The 15,669-nt window shown below is 41.6% G+C and overlaps 1 protein-coding gene across 7 annotated transcripts in view; it reads left to right on the top strand.

The window, feature by feature from the left end:
• Positions 1-15,669, top strand: part of LOC134358620 (neogenin-like) — a 316,976-nt gene that overhangs the window by 82,488 nt on the left and 218,819 nt on the right. For all 7 annotated transcript variants that reach the window (XM_063071071.1, XM_063071070.1, XM_063071068.1 and 4 more), the window contains exon 2: positions 4,676-4,993. In XM_063071071.1, the coding sequence (XP_062927141.1) occupies positions 4,676-4,993 (318 nt within the window). The remainder of the gene's footprint in view (positions 1-4,675; positions 4,994-15,669) is intronic.

Genomic DNA, 15,669 nt, shown 5'->3' with positions numbered 1-15,669 from the left:
TAAGAGATTTGAAAGCGGGAGGGGGAGGGGGAGATCGGAAATGATAGGAGAAGACAGGAGTGGGAGGGATGGAGCCAAGAGCTGGACAGTTGATTGGCAAAAGGGATATGAGAGGATCATGGGACAGGAGGCCCAGGGAGAAGGAAAAGGGGGGGGGGAACCCAGAGGATGGGCAAGGGGTATAGTGAGAGGGGCAGAGGGAGAAAAAGGGGAAAGAGAAAAAGAATGTGTGTATATAAATAAATAACGGATGGGGTACGAGGGGGTGGTGGGGCAGTAGCGGAAGTTTGAGAAGTCAGTGTTCATGCCATCAGGTTGGAGGCTACCCAGACGGATATAAGGTGTTGTTCCTCCAACCTGAGTGTGGCTTCATCTTTACAGTAGAGGAGGCTGTGGATAGACATATCAGAATGGGAATGGGATGTGGAATTAAAATGCGTGGCCACTGGGAGATCCTGCTTTCTCTGGCGGACAAGAGTGTAGTGTTCAGCAAAACGATCTCCCAGTCTGCGTCGGGTCTCGTCAATATATAGAAGGCCCCATCGGGTGCACAGGACGCAGTATATCACCCCAGCCGACTCACAGGTGAAGTGTCGCCTCACCTGGAAGGACTGTCTGGGGTCCTGAATGGTAGTGAGGGAGGAAGTGTAACGTCTACTGTATCTCGGCCCGAAAAGTCGATTGTACCTCTTCCTAGAGATGCTGCCTGGCCTGCTGCGTTCACCAGCAACTTTTATGTGTGTTGCTTGAAATTCCAGCATCTGCTGATTTCCTCATGTTTGCATTTTTAAATGAACAGCTGCCTCGTTTAACCAATGGACCAATTAACCGGAATCATTACTGTATGGGACTCCTGGAACATTTTCTACTCAGTACCGTGGGGGGGGGGGGGTAATGCATTACCTCATTGTTTTATTTAGAGTTGTGTCACCTTGATTGGTGTCTAGGTTTCTTGGGGATTGTGTATAGCTGTGCAACCTATTATTTTTCCACAATAAGGTGACGCACAGTTAGACAATTTTTTAAAATCAGTGCTGGGATCTGGGAATATAGATCCATAATCTGGGAATGTACACACGCAACGAGTTCAGAGTTTAATTAGAGTCATAGAACATTACAGCATAGAAAAGGTTATTTGACACATCTAGTCTGTGCTCAACCATTAATCTGCTTAGTCACCTCAACCTGCACCAAGATCATAGCTCTCCATACTCCCACATGTACACTATCCAAATTTCTCTTAAATGTTGAAATTGACCCCACATCCACCGCTTGCACTGTTAGCTCATTCCACACTCTTATTACCACCTCTGATTGAAGAAATCTCCCCTCATGCTCTCCTTAAGCATTTCATCTTTCACCTTAATGTATGACCTCTAGTTGTAGTCTCACCCATCCTCAGTAGAAAAAACTTATTTGCATTTACCCTATCTATACCCATCATAATTTTGTACACCTCTATCAAATTTTCCATCAATCTTTTATGTTCAAGGGAATAAAGTTCTAACCTATTCAATGTTCCCTATAACTCAAGTCCTCAAGTCTCAGGGTTTTTAAAGACCTGAGTGTTCTTCAGTCCACAGTAAGAGAAATTATCTACAAATCGAGGAAGTTCGTACAATGTTGAAGGAGGTGAAAAAGAATCCAAGGGTAACAGCAAAAGACCTGCAGAAATCTCTAGAACTTGCTAAAGTCTTTGTTCATGTGTCCATTATAGGAACATCACTGAACAAGAATGATGTTCATGGAAGGACACCACAGAGGAAGCCACTGCTCTCCAGAAAAAAAACATTGCTGCACGTCTCAAGTTTGCTAAAGACAACCTGGATTTTGCATAACACTTCTGGGACAATGTTCTGAGGACAGATGAGACAAAAGTTGAACTTTTTGGCAAAAATACACACTGTTATGTTTGGTGGAAAAAGGGCACAGCACACCAACACCAAAACCTCATCCCAACTACGAAGCATGGTGGAAGGAGCATCATGGTTTGGGGCTGCTTTGTTGCCTTAGGGCCTGGACAGCTTGTAATCGTTGAGGGAACAATTCATTCAAAATTGTGTCAAGGGCATTTTATAGGAGAATGTCAGGGTAGTACTGTCTGTCACCTGAAGCTTAATAGAAGCAACATACATCAAAGTTGCTGCCTGGCCTGCTGCGTTCACCAGCAACTTTGATGTGTGTTGCTTGAATTTCCAGCATCTGCAGAATTCCTGTTGTTTGCGTTTTTAAATTCACTACTGCGAAGCCTCTTCCGGTGATGCCTACACCGAAGAAGCTTAATAGAAGTTGGGTGATGCAACAAGACAATGATGTGAAATGCAGGAGTGTATCAACAACAGAATGGTTTAACAAGATGAAAGCTTGTGTTTTAGAATGGCCAAGTCGGAGTCCAGACCTTAACCCATTTGAGATGTTGTGGCATGATCTGAAAAACGCTGTTCATGCAAGGTATCCCAGAAATACTGATGAAAGGAAACAGTTTTTTTTGTGGAGGTATGCTGTAAAATTCCTCTTAGCCATTGTGCAAAACTAATCAGCAGCTACAGGAAATGTTTGTAGGTTTTTGGTGCTAAAGGAGGTTCTGGTTCTACCAGTTATTAAATGCAGGGTTGATATACCTTTTCCAGCCTGGACTGTGAACGATTAAACAACGTGTTCAATAAAGACATGAAGAGAACAATTGTTAGTTTGTAATTAGTTTCGGCAGATTGTATTTGTCTATTGTTGTGACTTAGATGAAGATCAGACCCCATTTTATGAGTAATTAACACAGAAAACCAGGTAATTGCAAAGTGTTCACAAACTTTTTTCTTGCAACTGGATATATCCAGTCTTAGAATACCTTCCAATAACTTTCCCACTAATGATGTCAGGCTCACCAGCGTATACTTTCCTGCCTTGTTCTTTGAGCCTTTCTTAAACAACAGAACAACATTAGCTGTCCTCCAATCCTCTGGCATCTCACCCATGTCTAAGAATGTTTTAAATATCTTTGCTTGGGACAATACAATTTCTGTACTAGCTTCCTACAGGGTCTGAGGGATCACATCGTTAGGCCCTAGGGATTTATTCCCCCCCCCCCCCAATTTGCTTCAAGACAGCAAAAACTCCTCCTTTGTAATCTGTGTTGGGTCTCCTTAACCTCACTGCTGATTTGCCTTGTATCTATGGACTCTATGTCTGTTTTCTGAGTAAATACAGATGCAAAAAATTTATTTAAGATCTCCTCTATCTCTTTCATTTCCACGTATAGATTGCCATTTTGATCTTCCAGAGGATCAATTTTGTCCTTTGCTAAACTTTTGCTCTTAATATATCTGTAGAAACTCTTCACATTGTCTACTAGAGCAATCTGATGTCTCTTAGCCCTCCTGATTTTCTTACGTGTTCTCTTACATTTCTTATACTCTGAGAACCTCATTTGTTTCTGTTGGCTACACCTGCTATACACTTCATTTTTCTTAACCAGGGCCTCAATATCTCTCAAAAACAAAAGTTCCCTAAACCGGTCATTCTTGCCTTTTTTGTGACAGGAATCTACAAGCTTGTACTCTCAAAATTTCACTTTTGAAGGCCTCCCAGTTACCAAGTACACTTTTGCCAGAAAACAACCTGTCCCAATTCATGCAAACAACAGGAATTCTGCAGATGCTGGAAATTCAAGCAACACACATAAAAGTTGCTGGTGAACGCAGCAGGCCAGACAGCATCTCTAGGAAGAGGTACAGTCGACGTTTCAGGCCGAGACCCTTGTTTCACCTATCACTTTGTATTTCTTCCTTCCCTCCCCCATCTTCTTACTCTGACTTTTTTCTCATCTTCTTTTTCACCAGTCTTGGTGGAGGGTCTCGGCCCGAAACATCAACTGTTTACTCATTTCCATAGATGCTACCTGGCCTGCTGAGTTCCTCCAGCATTTTGTGTGTGTTGCTTGGATTTCCAGCATCTGCCAATTTTATCTTGTTTGGAGTATTGTTTGCAGTTCTGGTAATCTATCTATCGGAAAGATGTCAATAAGATTAAAAGAGTACAGAGAAAATTTACAAGGATGTTGCTGGGACTTGATAACCTGAGTTATAGGGAAAGGTTGAAAAGGTTAAGATATTTTTCCCTGGAGGAGAGGAAAACATGGGGAGATTTGATAGACATATACAAAATTATGAGGGGTATAGATAAGGTTAATGCAAGCAGGTTTTTTTCCACTCAGGTTGGGTGAAACTAGACCTAGGTTAAGCATGAAAGGTGAAATATTTAAGGGGATCATCTTCACTTTGGTGGTGCAAGTGTGGAACGAGCTGCCAGAGGAACTGGTGGATCCGGATTCACTTTCAACATTTGAAAAAGTTTGTATTAAGTACATGGATGGGAGGGGTATAGAAGGCTATGGTTGGGTGCAGGTCAATGAGACTGGGTAGAATACGGTTCGGCATAGACTAGATAGGCCGAAGGGCTTGTTTCTTTGCTGTAGTCTTCCACGGCTCTACATAATGCCCCAGTTGTAGACCTATTTCTCTGTATTTACGTATTGTACTCTGCCTCTGAAATTTATTCCACTGACCTCAACGTGATGAATGTTTGAGACCAATAGCAATCTGAATATTTTGACTGGGGATGAATGTGTGTAATGATATATGTATAATGATTTTTTTTCTGTCTTTTCATCTCTCAATAGAATCTGTCATCCGAAGATTCACACCTTTCTACTTTACAGTGGAGCCAGCAGACACACTCGCGATACGAGGGTCCTCGGTTATACTGAACTGTTCGGTTTTCGCTGAACCCAAAGCCAGAATTGAATGGAGAAAAGATGGAACATTCCTAAATCTGATATCAGATGAACGCAGACAGATGCTTCTGGAAGGTTCACTGTTGATACATAGTGTGGTACATTCCAAACACCACAAACCTGATGAGGGATTTTATCAATGTGTTGCCACTATTGATAGCCTTGGAACCATTGTGAGCAGGACTGCCAAGATAACAGTAGCAGGTGGGTGCTGTTCTGAAGCGTCAGCTTTGGGTGCTGCTTATCTCGTTGCAATATGGGCATCAGCTGAGGGCAGTGTTTCCTTTTAGACTGTACAAGTTGGAATCTTTGTGGTATACAAACTGCAGCTTGAGTTTCTAAGCCTCAATCCAAACCCAGTCCCTTCTCAATTTCATAAGTGTGTGTTGTCTCCTTTCCCCTCTCTACATTGGCAATTACATGGTGTGGAATTACTGTTAAGTTCAGGCAGTAACTCTCTAGCCTCTTGGATTATATACTTGTGCCAGATTTCACTGGGCTCTACCCTTAGAAGGAGAAATGAAAACTAATGCTATGGATTTCTTAATGTTAAGGATTCTATTAAGACCTGTGATTTTCTGTGATTTGTCTGAAACTTGCATACTCAGTCCAATAACTGGGATCAAGGACTGTGCTGAGGTGGGTAGGAGGGTGCAAATATTGCATAACATTTGTCTTCTTTGAGAGCCCTTAGATTCACAATGCATCCACACAAGTGATGTGAGTAGCAACATATCAGTAAGAGGGTGTAAAGCTGTTTGTTCTTAATGATCCAACAATGAGGTACTTGAAGCCCAATAAAGTAGCAAAAGCTGAAAATGCTCAGTGAGTCAGTCAGCATCTGTGGAGAAAGAATGAGAATTAACACCAGGTTGATGATGTTTTTTGACATCATGCAGAACACAACATTCCAGCAGCACTTGTAATATTTAAGCAGATCTTATAGGTTACAGCGTAATTACTGGCTGAATTCTTATAGCTGCTGCTGTTCTAGAATTATTTACGTTTTGGGGGACTTTGCAGAGTACATTTTGGAGGACATTTTGCAGGCTTTGTTCCAGATGTAGTGCACCAATGGCCATTCTCCTTTCAAGTGGGAGAATGAACAGAGGGAATGTAAGGGCAAAAAAATGGAGAAGAAAGAGAGCACCCAGCAGAGGAACAATCAGATGTTTAGTCACTATGAGCCTCCTTGCAGAAATCTACCAAATTTAAATCTGCCACGATACTCGTCCTCTTGAAGAGGGGTTGATGAGTTTACTGGGCCCCAGTTCATGATAGTAACTCCCTCCAGAAGAGTCTAGCCAGTTAAGTGATGTCTCTGCTTGCTTGGTCTCTATAGTCATTCAGGTGAGCAGACACAGAAACCTGATGCATTGTTTGTGTTCAAATGAATAGCATTACTCTATTAGGTGTTCTGATACATGTAGCCATTTGTGTGCTCTCTGATTCTGTTCCTTTACTACAATTTGAAACCATCAGTCAGAGTCTGCTTAAAGAATACATTGAAGCCAATGTACAGATGCAGCAAGCGATTGAGAAAATAAATGCTATGTTGGCATTTATTACAAGTGGATTTTAGTGCAGTAGTGAAATGTCTTATTGCAATTATATAAGGCCTTGGTAAGACTGTCTCTAGCGTATTGTATACAGCTTTGGACTCTTTTTCTGTAAAGGGATATTCATGTCCTAATAGAAGTACAGAGAAAATTCACTTGTCTGCTTCTAGGGATAGTGGGTTTGATGCTGTGTGTCACCCTTGTAGACTAAGTGAAGGTGCTTCTTAAAGCAGTCATCCACTCTGCATTTGATTTCTCCAACGAGCTCGATGACCAAGGTGCCGCAACCCTATACAGGACAAAATTTCAATGATTCTCCATGCTCTGTGAAGACATTTATTTCCATCCCAGTCCTAAATGGCCTATTATTGCTAGACTGTGACATCTACAGGGTATTTAGATAGAAGAATCAGCTTCCCTGTTGAGCTCTTTAAGAATTTAGCCCGTCCTAGAAGTTCATCACTGTGATGGACTATAACAAATAAGTTGAATCTTGCTGGATGATGATCAAGAGCAGGATGTGTATCTTGTTCATAGCTCAGTGTTACTGAAATCAGTGTTAATGCCTCAGCTGCTGCTTTGGCTGGGAAGTACTCATGAAGTTGAACAAAAAGATTTAACCTAGAACCTTATGGTCTGTGAGGGTGACTATCACACTGCGTGGAAAACTGACCAAGCAAGCCATAAAGGGGCTGCAGTGCGTGTGTGCGTGTGCGTGTGTGTGTGTGCGTGTGTGTGTGTGTGTGTGTGTGTGTGTGTGTGTATGTGTGTGCGTGTGTGTGTGTGCGTGTGTGCGCGTGCGTGTGCGTGCGTGTGTACGTGTGTGTGTGTGTGCGCGTGCATGTGTGTGTGTGCGTGTGCGTGCGTGTGTATGTGCGTGTGTGTGTGTACGTGTGTGTGTGCGCGTGCATGTGCGTGTGCGTGCATGTGCGTGTGTGTGTGTGCGCATGTGCGTGTGTGTGTGCATGTGTGTGTGTGCGTGTGCGTGCGTGCGTGTGTGCGCGCGTGTGCGTGTGTGTGTGCATGTGCGTGTGTGTGTGTGTGCGTGTGTGTGTGTGTGCGTGCGTGCGTGTGTGTGTGCGCGTGTGCGTGCGCACGCGCACACACACCAGTTACTTTGCTAGTATATAAGTCAGATACTATAATTTTTTGTATTTATAAGAAAACCTGAATCCAGATTGGATATGAACTGTTCAGAAATGTTGAATCATCTTCTTCACATGAGAAAACTGAATTTGGGTTTTTTAAATTGTGCGAATAGATTGAGTGTCAGTCTCAGTGCCATGTACTACCTCAGTAATGGAACCTTGAGTTTTTAATTTAATGTAAGCAGCATTTAAATGAGTTTCACACCATATCTGGCATGTTACTGGAGCTTAGTCTTACCTCTTGTCATACATGGGAGAACTGTGAAACCCTGATGGAATTGTGTTTGGTATTAACTGGTAGTAAATTATACAGTGTTGCAGGCATGTCACTGTAAAAGTCATGAGACAGAATGAAATAATTATTAGAAGTCCATCAGAAACAGGGTTTCTGGATTGTGCATCTCCATGTGACTTGGTGGAGCAGCGTTCTTGGATGTGCACATTCTTTCCAGTATTAGTGCTGTTGATTTACTTTCCTAATATTCCTAACAACCACCTCCTGTTCTGTATGTGTTGATAGGTGCTGCTTGGTTCCTGTGCAGTAATGGTTTAGGGCAGGTCAGATAATTCAAGCTTTAGAAACCTTGGTGCACACAGTTTGGGATTAAACCAATAAAATGCTGACCTCAAGTCTGTCCACAAGAGTTTAAGAGCAAAATCTCTGCTTTGGAGATTTTCAATGAAGAATAATAGTTCAAGAATCCATTGATTCTTCACATTAAAGTAGTCCTAAGGTCGAGCACCTTCACTCCATGCGCCAAAAGCAAAGTTTCCTGGTGGCCTCCTCTTTTGCCATGATTAGGCCACTCTCAGTGAGGAGGAATGACCCTCATATTGCACATGGGTAGCTTTCAACCTGATAGCATAAACATCGATTTCAACTTCTATGTTTTATCCCTTCTCTTCTTCTGGAGCAAAGGGCATTACAGGGGCATGAGAGAGGAGTTGGCCAGAATTGACTAGAAAAGAACATTCAGGTAAGATGGCAGAGCAGCAGTGTCTAGAATTTCTGGAAGCAATTCAGAAGGCACAGGAAATGTACATCCCAAAGAGGAAGAAGTATTTTAAAGGAAAGAGGACACAACTATGGCTAACAAGAGAAGTCTCCCAGATGCAATCAAACAATCTACCAGATGTAATAGTGGCCAGAGGACCTAGGGTAACAGAGGAACTGAAGGAAATTCACGTCAGGCACAAAATGATGTTGGGTAAACTGATGGGACTGAAGGTTGATAAATCCCCAGGCCCTGATGGTCTGTATCCCAGGGTACTTGGGGAGGTGGCTCTAGAAATCGTGGATGCATTGGTAATCATTTTCCAATGTTCTGTAGATTCAGGATCAGTTCCTGCAGTTTGGAGGGTAGCTAATGTTATCCCACTTTTTAAGAAAGGAGGGAGAGAGAAAACAGGCAATTATAGACCAGTTAGTCTGACATCCGTGGCGGGGAAGATGCTGGAATCAATTATAAAAGATGTAATAGCGGCATATTTGGATAGCAGTGGCAGGATAGGTCTGAGTCAGCATGGATTTACGAAGGGGAAATCATGCTTGACTAATCTTCTGGAATTTTTTGAGAATGTAACTATGAAAATAGACATGGGAAAGCCAGTGGATGTAGTGTACCTGGACTTCCAGAAAGCCTTTGATAAGGTCCCACATTAGGAGGTCAGTGTGCAAAATTAGAGCAAATGGTATGGGGGTAGGGTACTGAAATAGATAGAAAATTGGTTAGAAACATAGAAAATAGGTGCAGGAGTAGGCCATTCAGCCCTTCGAGCCTGCACTGCCATTCAGTATGATCATGGCTGATCATCCAACTCAGAACCCTGTACCTGCCTTCTCTCCATACCCCCGATCCCTTTGCCACAAGGGCCATATCTAACTCCCTCTTAAATATATCAAATGAACTGGCCTCAACTGTTTCCTGTGGCAGAGGATTCCACAGATTCACCACTCTTTGTGTGAAGAAGTTTTTCCTCATCTCGGTCCTAAAAGGCTTCCCCTTCATCCTTAAACTGTGACCCCTCGTTCTGGACTTCCCCAACATCGGGAACAATCTTCCTGCATCTAGCCTGTCCAATCCCTTTAGAATTTTATACGTTTCAATAAGATCCCCCCTCAATCTTCTAAATTCCAGCGAGTATAAGCCAAGTCCTGTCATCCCCGGAATTAATCTGGTGAACCTTCTTTGTACTCCCTCGATGGCAAGGATGTCTTTCATCAGATTAGGGGACCAAAACTGCACACAATACTCCAGGTGTGGTCTCACCAAGGCCTTGTACAACTACAGTAGTACCTCCCTGCTCCTGTACTCGAATCCTCTTGCAATGAATGCCAGCATACCATTCGCCTTTTTCACCGCCTGCTGTACCTGCATGCCCACTTTCAATGACTGGTGTATAATGACACCCAGGTCTCGTTGCACCTCCCCTTTTCCTAATCGGCCACCATTCAGATAATAATCTGTTTTCCTGTTTTTGCCACCAAAGTGGATAACCTGACATTTATCCACATTAAATTGCATCTGCCATGAATTTGCCCACTCACCTAACCTATCCAAGTCACCCTGCATCCTCTTAGCATCCTCTTCACAGCTAACATTGCCGCCCAGCTTCGTGTCATCCGCAAACTTGGAGATGCTGCATTTAATTCCCTCGTCTAAGTCATTAATATATATTGTAAACAACTGGGGTCCCAGCACTGAGCCTTGCGGTACCCCACTAGTCACTGCCTGCCATTCTGAAAAGGTCCTGTTTATTCCCACTCAAGAGGACTACAATATAAAAGCAAAGATGTAATGTTGAGACTTTGTAAAGCACTGGTGATGCATCACTTGGAGTATTGTGAGTAGGTTTGGACACCTTATCGTAGAAAGGATGTGCTGAAATTGGAGAAGGTTCAAAGGAAGTTCACAAAAATGATTCCAGGATTGAATAGCTTGTTACATGAAGACCATCTGATGGCTCTGGGCCTGTATTCACAAGAATTCAAAAGAATGAGGGGTGACCTCATTGAAACCTATCGAATAGTGAAAGGCCTTGATAGCCTGGATGCGGAGAGGATGTTCCAATGGTGGTACAGTCTAAGACCAGAGGATACAGCTTCAGAATAGAAGGGCGTCCTTTTAGAACAAAGATGTGGAGGCATTTCTTTAGCCAGAAAGTGGTGAATTTGTGGAATTCTTTGCCACAGGCAGCTGTGGAGGCCAAGTCTTTATCTATATTTAAGGCAGAAGTTGATAGATTCTTGACTGGTCAGGGCATGAAGGGAGATGGAGAGAAGGCAGGAGATTGGAACTGAGAGGAAAACTGGATCAGCCATAACAGCCTTTTACCCCTTCTCACCTGCCTATCACCTCCCCCCCCGGTGCCCCCCCTTCCCTTTCCCCCATTGTCCACTCTAGTCTGTTATCAGATTCCTTCTTTGCCAGCCCTTTACCTTTGCCACCCACCTGGCTTCACTTATCACCTTCTAGCTTGTGCTCCTTCCCCTCTCCCCACCTTTTTATTCTGGCTTCTTTCTCCTTCCTTTCAAGTCCTGGAGAAGGGTCTCAGCCTGAAATGTTGAATTCATTTCTGGAGATGCTGCATGACCTACTGAGTTTCTCCACCATTTTGTGTGTGTTGCGCCTGTGTTTATAAAGTAGCCGAATCACCGGAGAAGATCGGAAGTAACTTCTACTTGCTGACAATTAACACGCCCATCACCCAGGACTTACCCTCTTCTCATTACTATCATCAGGGATGAGGTACAGGAACGTGAAGACACACAATGTTTCAGGAACAGCTTCTTCCCCTCCGCCATCAGATTTCTGAATGGACAGTGAACCCATGAACACTTCCTCAGTATTTTTTCCTTTTTTTTTGCCTCTCTTTTGGTACTACTTATTATATAAGTAGAATATATATTTATTACATATATAGAATATATATTTGTTCTAATTTATAGTTCATCAAGTTTTTCGTCCCACTGGACCTGGACATGTGAGGTCAAGAGAGTGGAATGGCTTTTCCACTTTAAAAATTCTCCTGCACAGGTTTCCTGTCATTGTCAGGCACGGTGGACAACTGCCACATTACAATGAACTTCTGCCGCAAGACAATAAATTTCTCAACATATGCTGGTGATATTAAACCTGATTCTAAAGCTAGGACAATGAGGTATCTTACTGAAAGTGGTGAGATGGTGTCACATCTAGTGTAAGCAATATAAAATAACATGGTTAATTGATTCAAATTTTAAAGTGTAATATTTCCAATATCAATGAGAATATATGGGATTCAAAGTGGATATATCCGATATTATACTGGTTGATCTTCTGATGTGAGCATAAAAGATCCCATGAAAAGTGTGAAGAACAGAGGTCTACTGAGTGTCCTGGTTTGAGATTTACTCCTCAACTGAGATCACTTGCACAGGATATTTGGTTATTATTTTGGTAATCTTTGAGGTGGCTATGCATGAATGGGATTTATAGATATAAGGTAACTACTTTTAAAAAAAGGGTTTGATTTGGTGACTTGCAGTATGTGCTGAATCTCATGTTTATGACAGCGTGTGAAATGTTCTGTGATATCTTGCAGTTGTAAAAAGTGTTACAGAAACACAGGCCTTTTTGTGATTTATGTTATTTCTTTCACTAATGACTAATTCAGTTGTTTCACTGTAGAATTTGATAGGATTGTAGGAGATTAGTTGGAGATTAAGATTGACAGAATGTGTTCAATTAATATGATTCTAATCAGTTTATTGAAGTGTTGCAGTGCTTTCAAGTTGCAATTAGATGTCCCTAGTGTCCATTGTTGGTACAGGCACATACCAAATACCAAATACCAGTTTGCAATTAGATGTCCCTGGTGTCCATTGTTGGTGCAGTCACATACCAAATACCAAATACCAAATACCAGTTTGCAATTAGATGTCCCTGGTGTCCATTGTTGGTACAGTCACATTCTGCCTACTAGTAGGTGATAACCAATGTCATAAGACCTGCATGTGAAACATTTCTGAAAATATTTACAGTACCTTATAATGTCTCAAAGGAACTCGAATATAATAAGACACGAGATTCTGCAGCTGCTGGAAATCCAGAGCAGCATACACAAAATGCGGGAGGAACCCAACAGACCAATCAACGTCTGTGGAGGATAATAAACAGCCAACGTCTTTTTTTAGGATGGACTGCTTATTTCCCTCCATTGGTGCTGCCTGGTCTGCTGAGTTCCACCAGCATTTTGTGTGTGTTGAATATAATATTCTTTTGCAAAGCAGAATTCAATGTCATAAGGCAAATGTATAGCCATTTTATGCACAGCAAGATACCACAAATGGAATTGAGAGAAAGGTGTGCTCTGTTTGTAGTTGGAGGCGTTGACTGGGCAGCCAGAAGTGTTTTCTGCTCCACTTTAACTAGAAATGTGAAATTAAGGAACAAAAAGTTGTGGTGTTCTATGGTCTGACATTCCCCCATTGTATGCCGAAATATTGCATTCTGGTGCTAATTTGCATTTCTCAAATTGTGCCGTATGGGAATTGTGGCCCAAAGTTTGTCACATTTAATTGAGAAAAAGGTTGCAGATGTTTCCTCATGTAGAAGGTTCTTTATGAAGAATTTTTACCCCAACACAGACTCTGAAAGTCATTCAGCCCCTGGTGAATGAATTTCAGATGTAATCAGCTTCTGGATAGAAGGTGAGTGTTCTGGTTGCCAACTCCTAAACACAATCCTGTGTCTCTTGCAGGAAGATTGCACAAAATGGTTACATGTGATTGGGTTCACTTCTTGAATTGTGGACAGCCTTCATTTAGAATCACCGAATTCAGCTCAGGCTCTATCACTACAGATTGAATAAGTTAGCCTAGATATGTATAGCAGAGATTCAGTTGAATCATATCAGTGCTGAAAGGGTTAAGTTGCATGGAGAGATTGTGCAGTCTGTGCATTTATTCCTTTGAGTACAAAAGTGCAAGCGATATTTTAATTGAGGTATTTAAGATGATTAAAGGAATTGATAGGAGATATATGAAAAAAGCTATTTCCTCTGGTGAGGAGTGCCAGATCAAGCAGGAATAACTTTAAAATTAAAGCCAGACTGTTCAAAAATATTTGGTCATATAAGGGTACTCTAGATCTGGAACTTCACAGTCCAAAGCTGTGGAGGTTGGTAGTAAAATTAACTGAGTTTGATAGCATTGTTGGATAAAGATATGAAGGATTGTGGAAACCAGGCTATAGATGGAGTTAGGATACAGATTGGTTGTAATCCAAGTCGAATGACAAAACAGGTTTGGGGGTTGAATGCCATCTCTTTGATCTTTGATCAGTTTTTGCTTAATACCTTGTTACTTGAATAACCCACTGCCTGTCAACATTCCACAATGAAGAATAGCCATCTGACGAAACACCAGAAAAGATGGGCTTCTTATGCATAGCTCCACAGTAAAAGATATCAGCTTGGGTAGTTGAAGTTTAAAAAAAAAGGCAGTATTATACAGAATAAACACTTCCTTTTAGCGTGGGCTGTTGTATGGACTGTTTGATGGTCCTGCCAGAATTTTGATGTGCCTGAGCCTAATGCCAGGGCGAGTCACTGATCCATCAGTTCCTTCCAACAATTTATCACCCACAGTGCATCTTAATTACTGTCAGCACTGCTTTCATTGTATCAATGGGACAGCGTTTTCTGTTCCCAGATAACCAAAGAGATATATTTAAAAAAAAGAAATGGCACTGAACATCGCAAAAACTATTTCACTGGTCCTTACATTAAATCTTGTTACACTGGGTCTGAGATTCTAGGAATAGATGATCTGGAGTTACCACCCTGTAGTAAAGCCCCGGTGAGACTGTATCTGGAATATTGTGGGCATGCTTGGTTTTCTTACATGAAGACATTTTTTCATGCATCACCTCTTTTCAATTTAACACCATTTAAATAATACTCTGCCATTTCTTTTGCCTCTCAGAACGAATAACTTTCACTTATCTGCATTATTTTGCATCAGCCGGGCTTTTGCCCACTTCCTCAATCTTGAAATCTCTTTGCATCCATCTCTCAGTGTTCCATCCACCCAGTTTAGTGTCATTGACAGACTTGGAAATGGTGGATTGCAGTTTATTGCAACACATCAGGACCAGCATATTTTGGCCCAATTCGGTGGCTGCCCCAGTTAGCTGAAGTTCCATGGAAATAGTTAAAAAGACAAACTGAGTAACAAGTTATGTATTTAAATGAAATATAGAACAAATTAGAACACTACCAATTCTACTGCAGTACTATAAAACTGTATTAGATCCAAATACTTAACGATGGAGGAATTAATCTTCATCGCATTCTTTTGACTGTGAATGAACAAAATTAACATAGGAACCTAGTGCATATAATGGATGATTGCATCCTCCAAATCTTCATTTTCATTGTAACATTCAAGATGAATTGTTGATACCTTCAGATTCTTTGTAGTCCCTAACTTGTTGAAGTTGTAAAATTGTTTAATTTTCACTCCCAGCCATTTCTGGTATCTCCAAGCCTAAATACTTGAAACCGCAGTGAGCAAAGCAATTCTGAATAATCTTACTGATTATTTCTTGACAACTAACAGTGACAAAATTTGCTGCTTTTTGAACACAATTACAAACAACCAACGTTATTTAAGAACATGGTGTCTAAAGGCCATGCAAGTGCATGCAACTGACGTTAGTTAGAAACTGTTTGGCAACAGTCTCCTGTCCCAATTAAGCGGCACGGTTTCCCAAATAAATGAAGGGAATCTTGGCTACTTATTGATTAGTTTTTGTTCTTCAAGAGTTGTCCCAAAGAAGCGGCTACCACGATTAACTGATAGCCCAACCAATCGGAATCCTCTGTATTATGTTCTGTTCATTCATTTGAATCATTGTGTATGTTGTGAACAGCGGAGGCGCAAGTTTTTATTTGTGCGGTACCTACTAGTGCATGCTGCTCTGAAAAAGAACAATGTATTATTACTCCCTGGATCCTGTCTGTTAACCAGAATTTGGTCCACACCAAATTTCCAGTATATATCACCAGTACAACAAATTTCATGGAATATGCCAATGATATTGAGCATGATTCTGATTACACCAGTACTTTGTACTTCAATTTTACACAGTAACCTTTTATATGGGGGTTTATCAAGGGCGTTCTAAAA

This window comes from Mobula hypostoma, chromosome 18 (assembly GCF_963921235.1).
Source record: "Mobula hypostoma chromosome 18, sMobHyp1.1, whole genome shotgun sequence".
In the NCBI taxonomy this organism is placed as follows: Eukaryota; Metazoa; Chordata; class Chondrichthyes; order Myliobatiformes; family Myliobatidae; genus Mobula; species Mobula hypostoma.
This window is presented reverse-complemented; position numbering and strand designations above follow the sequence as displayed.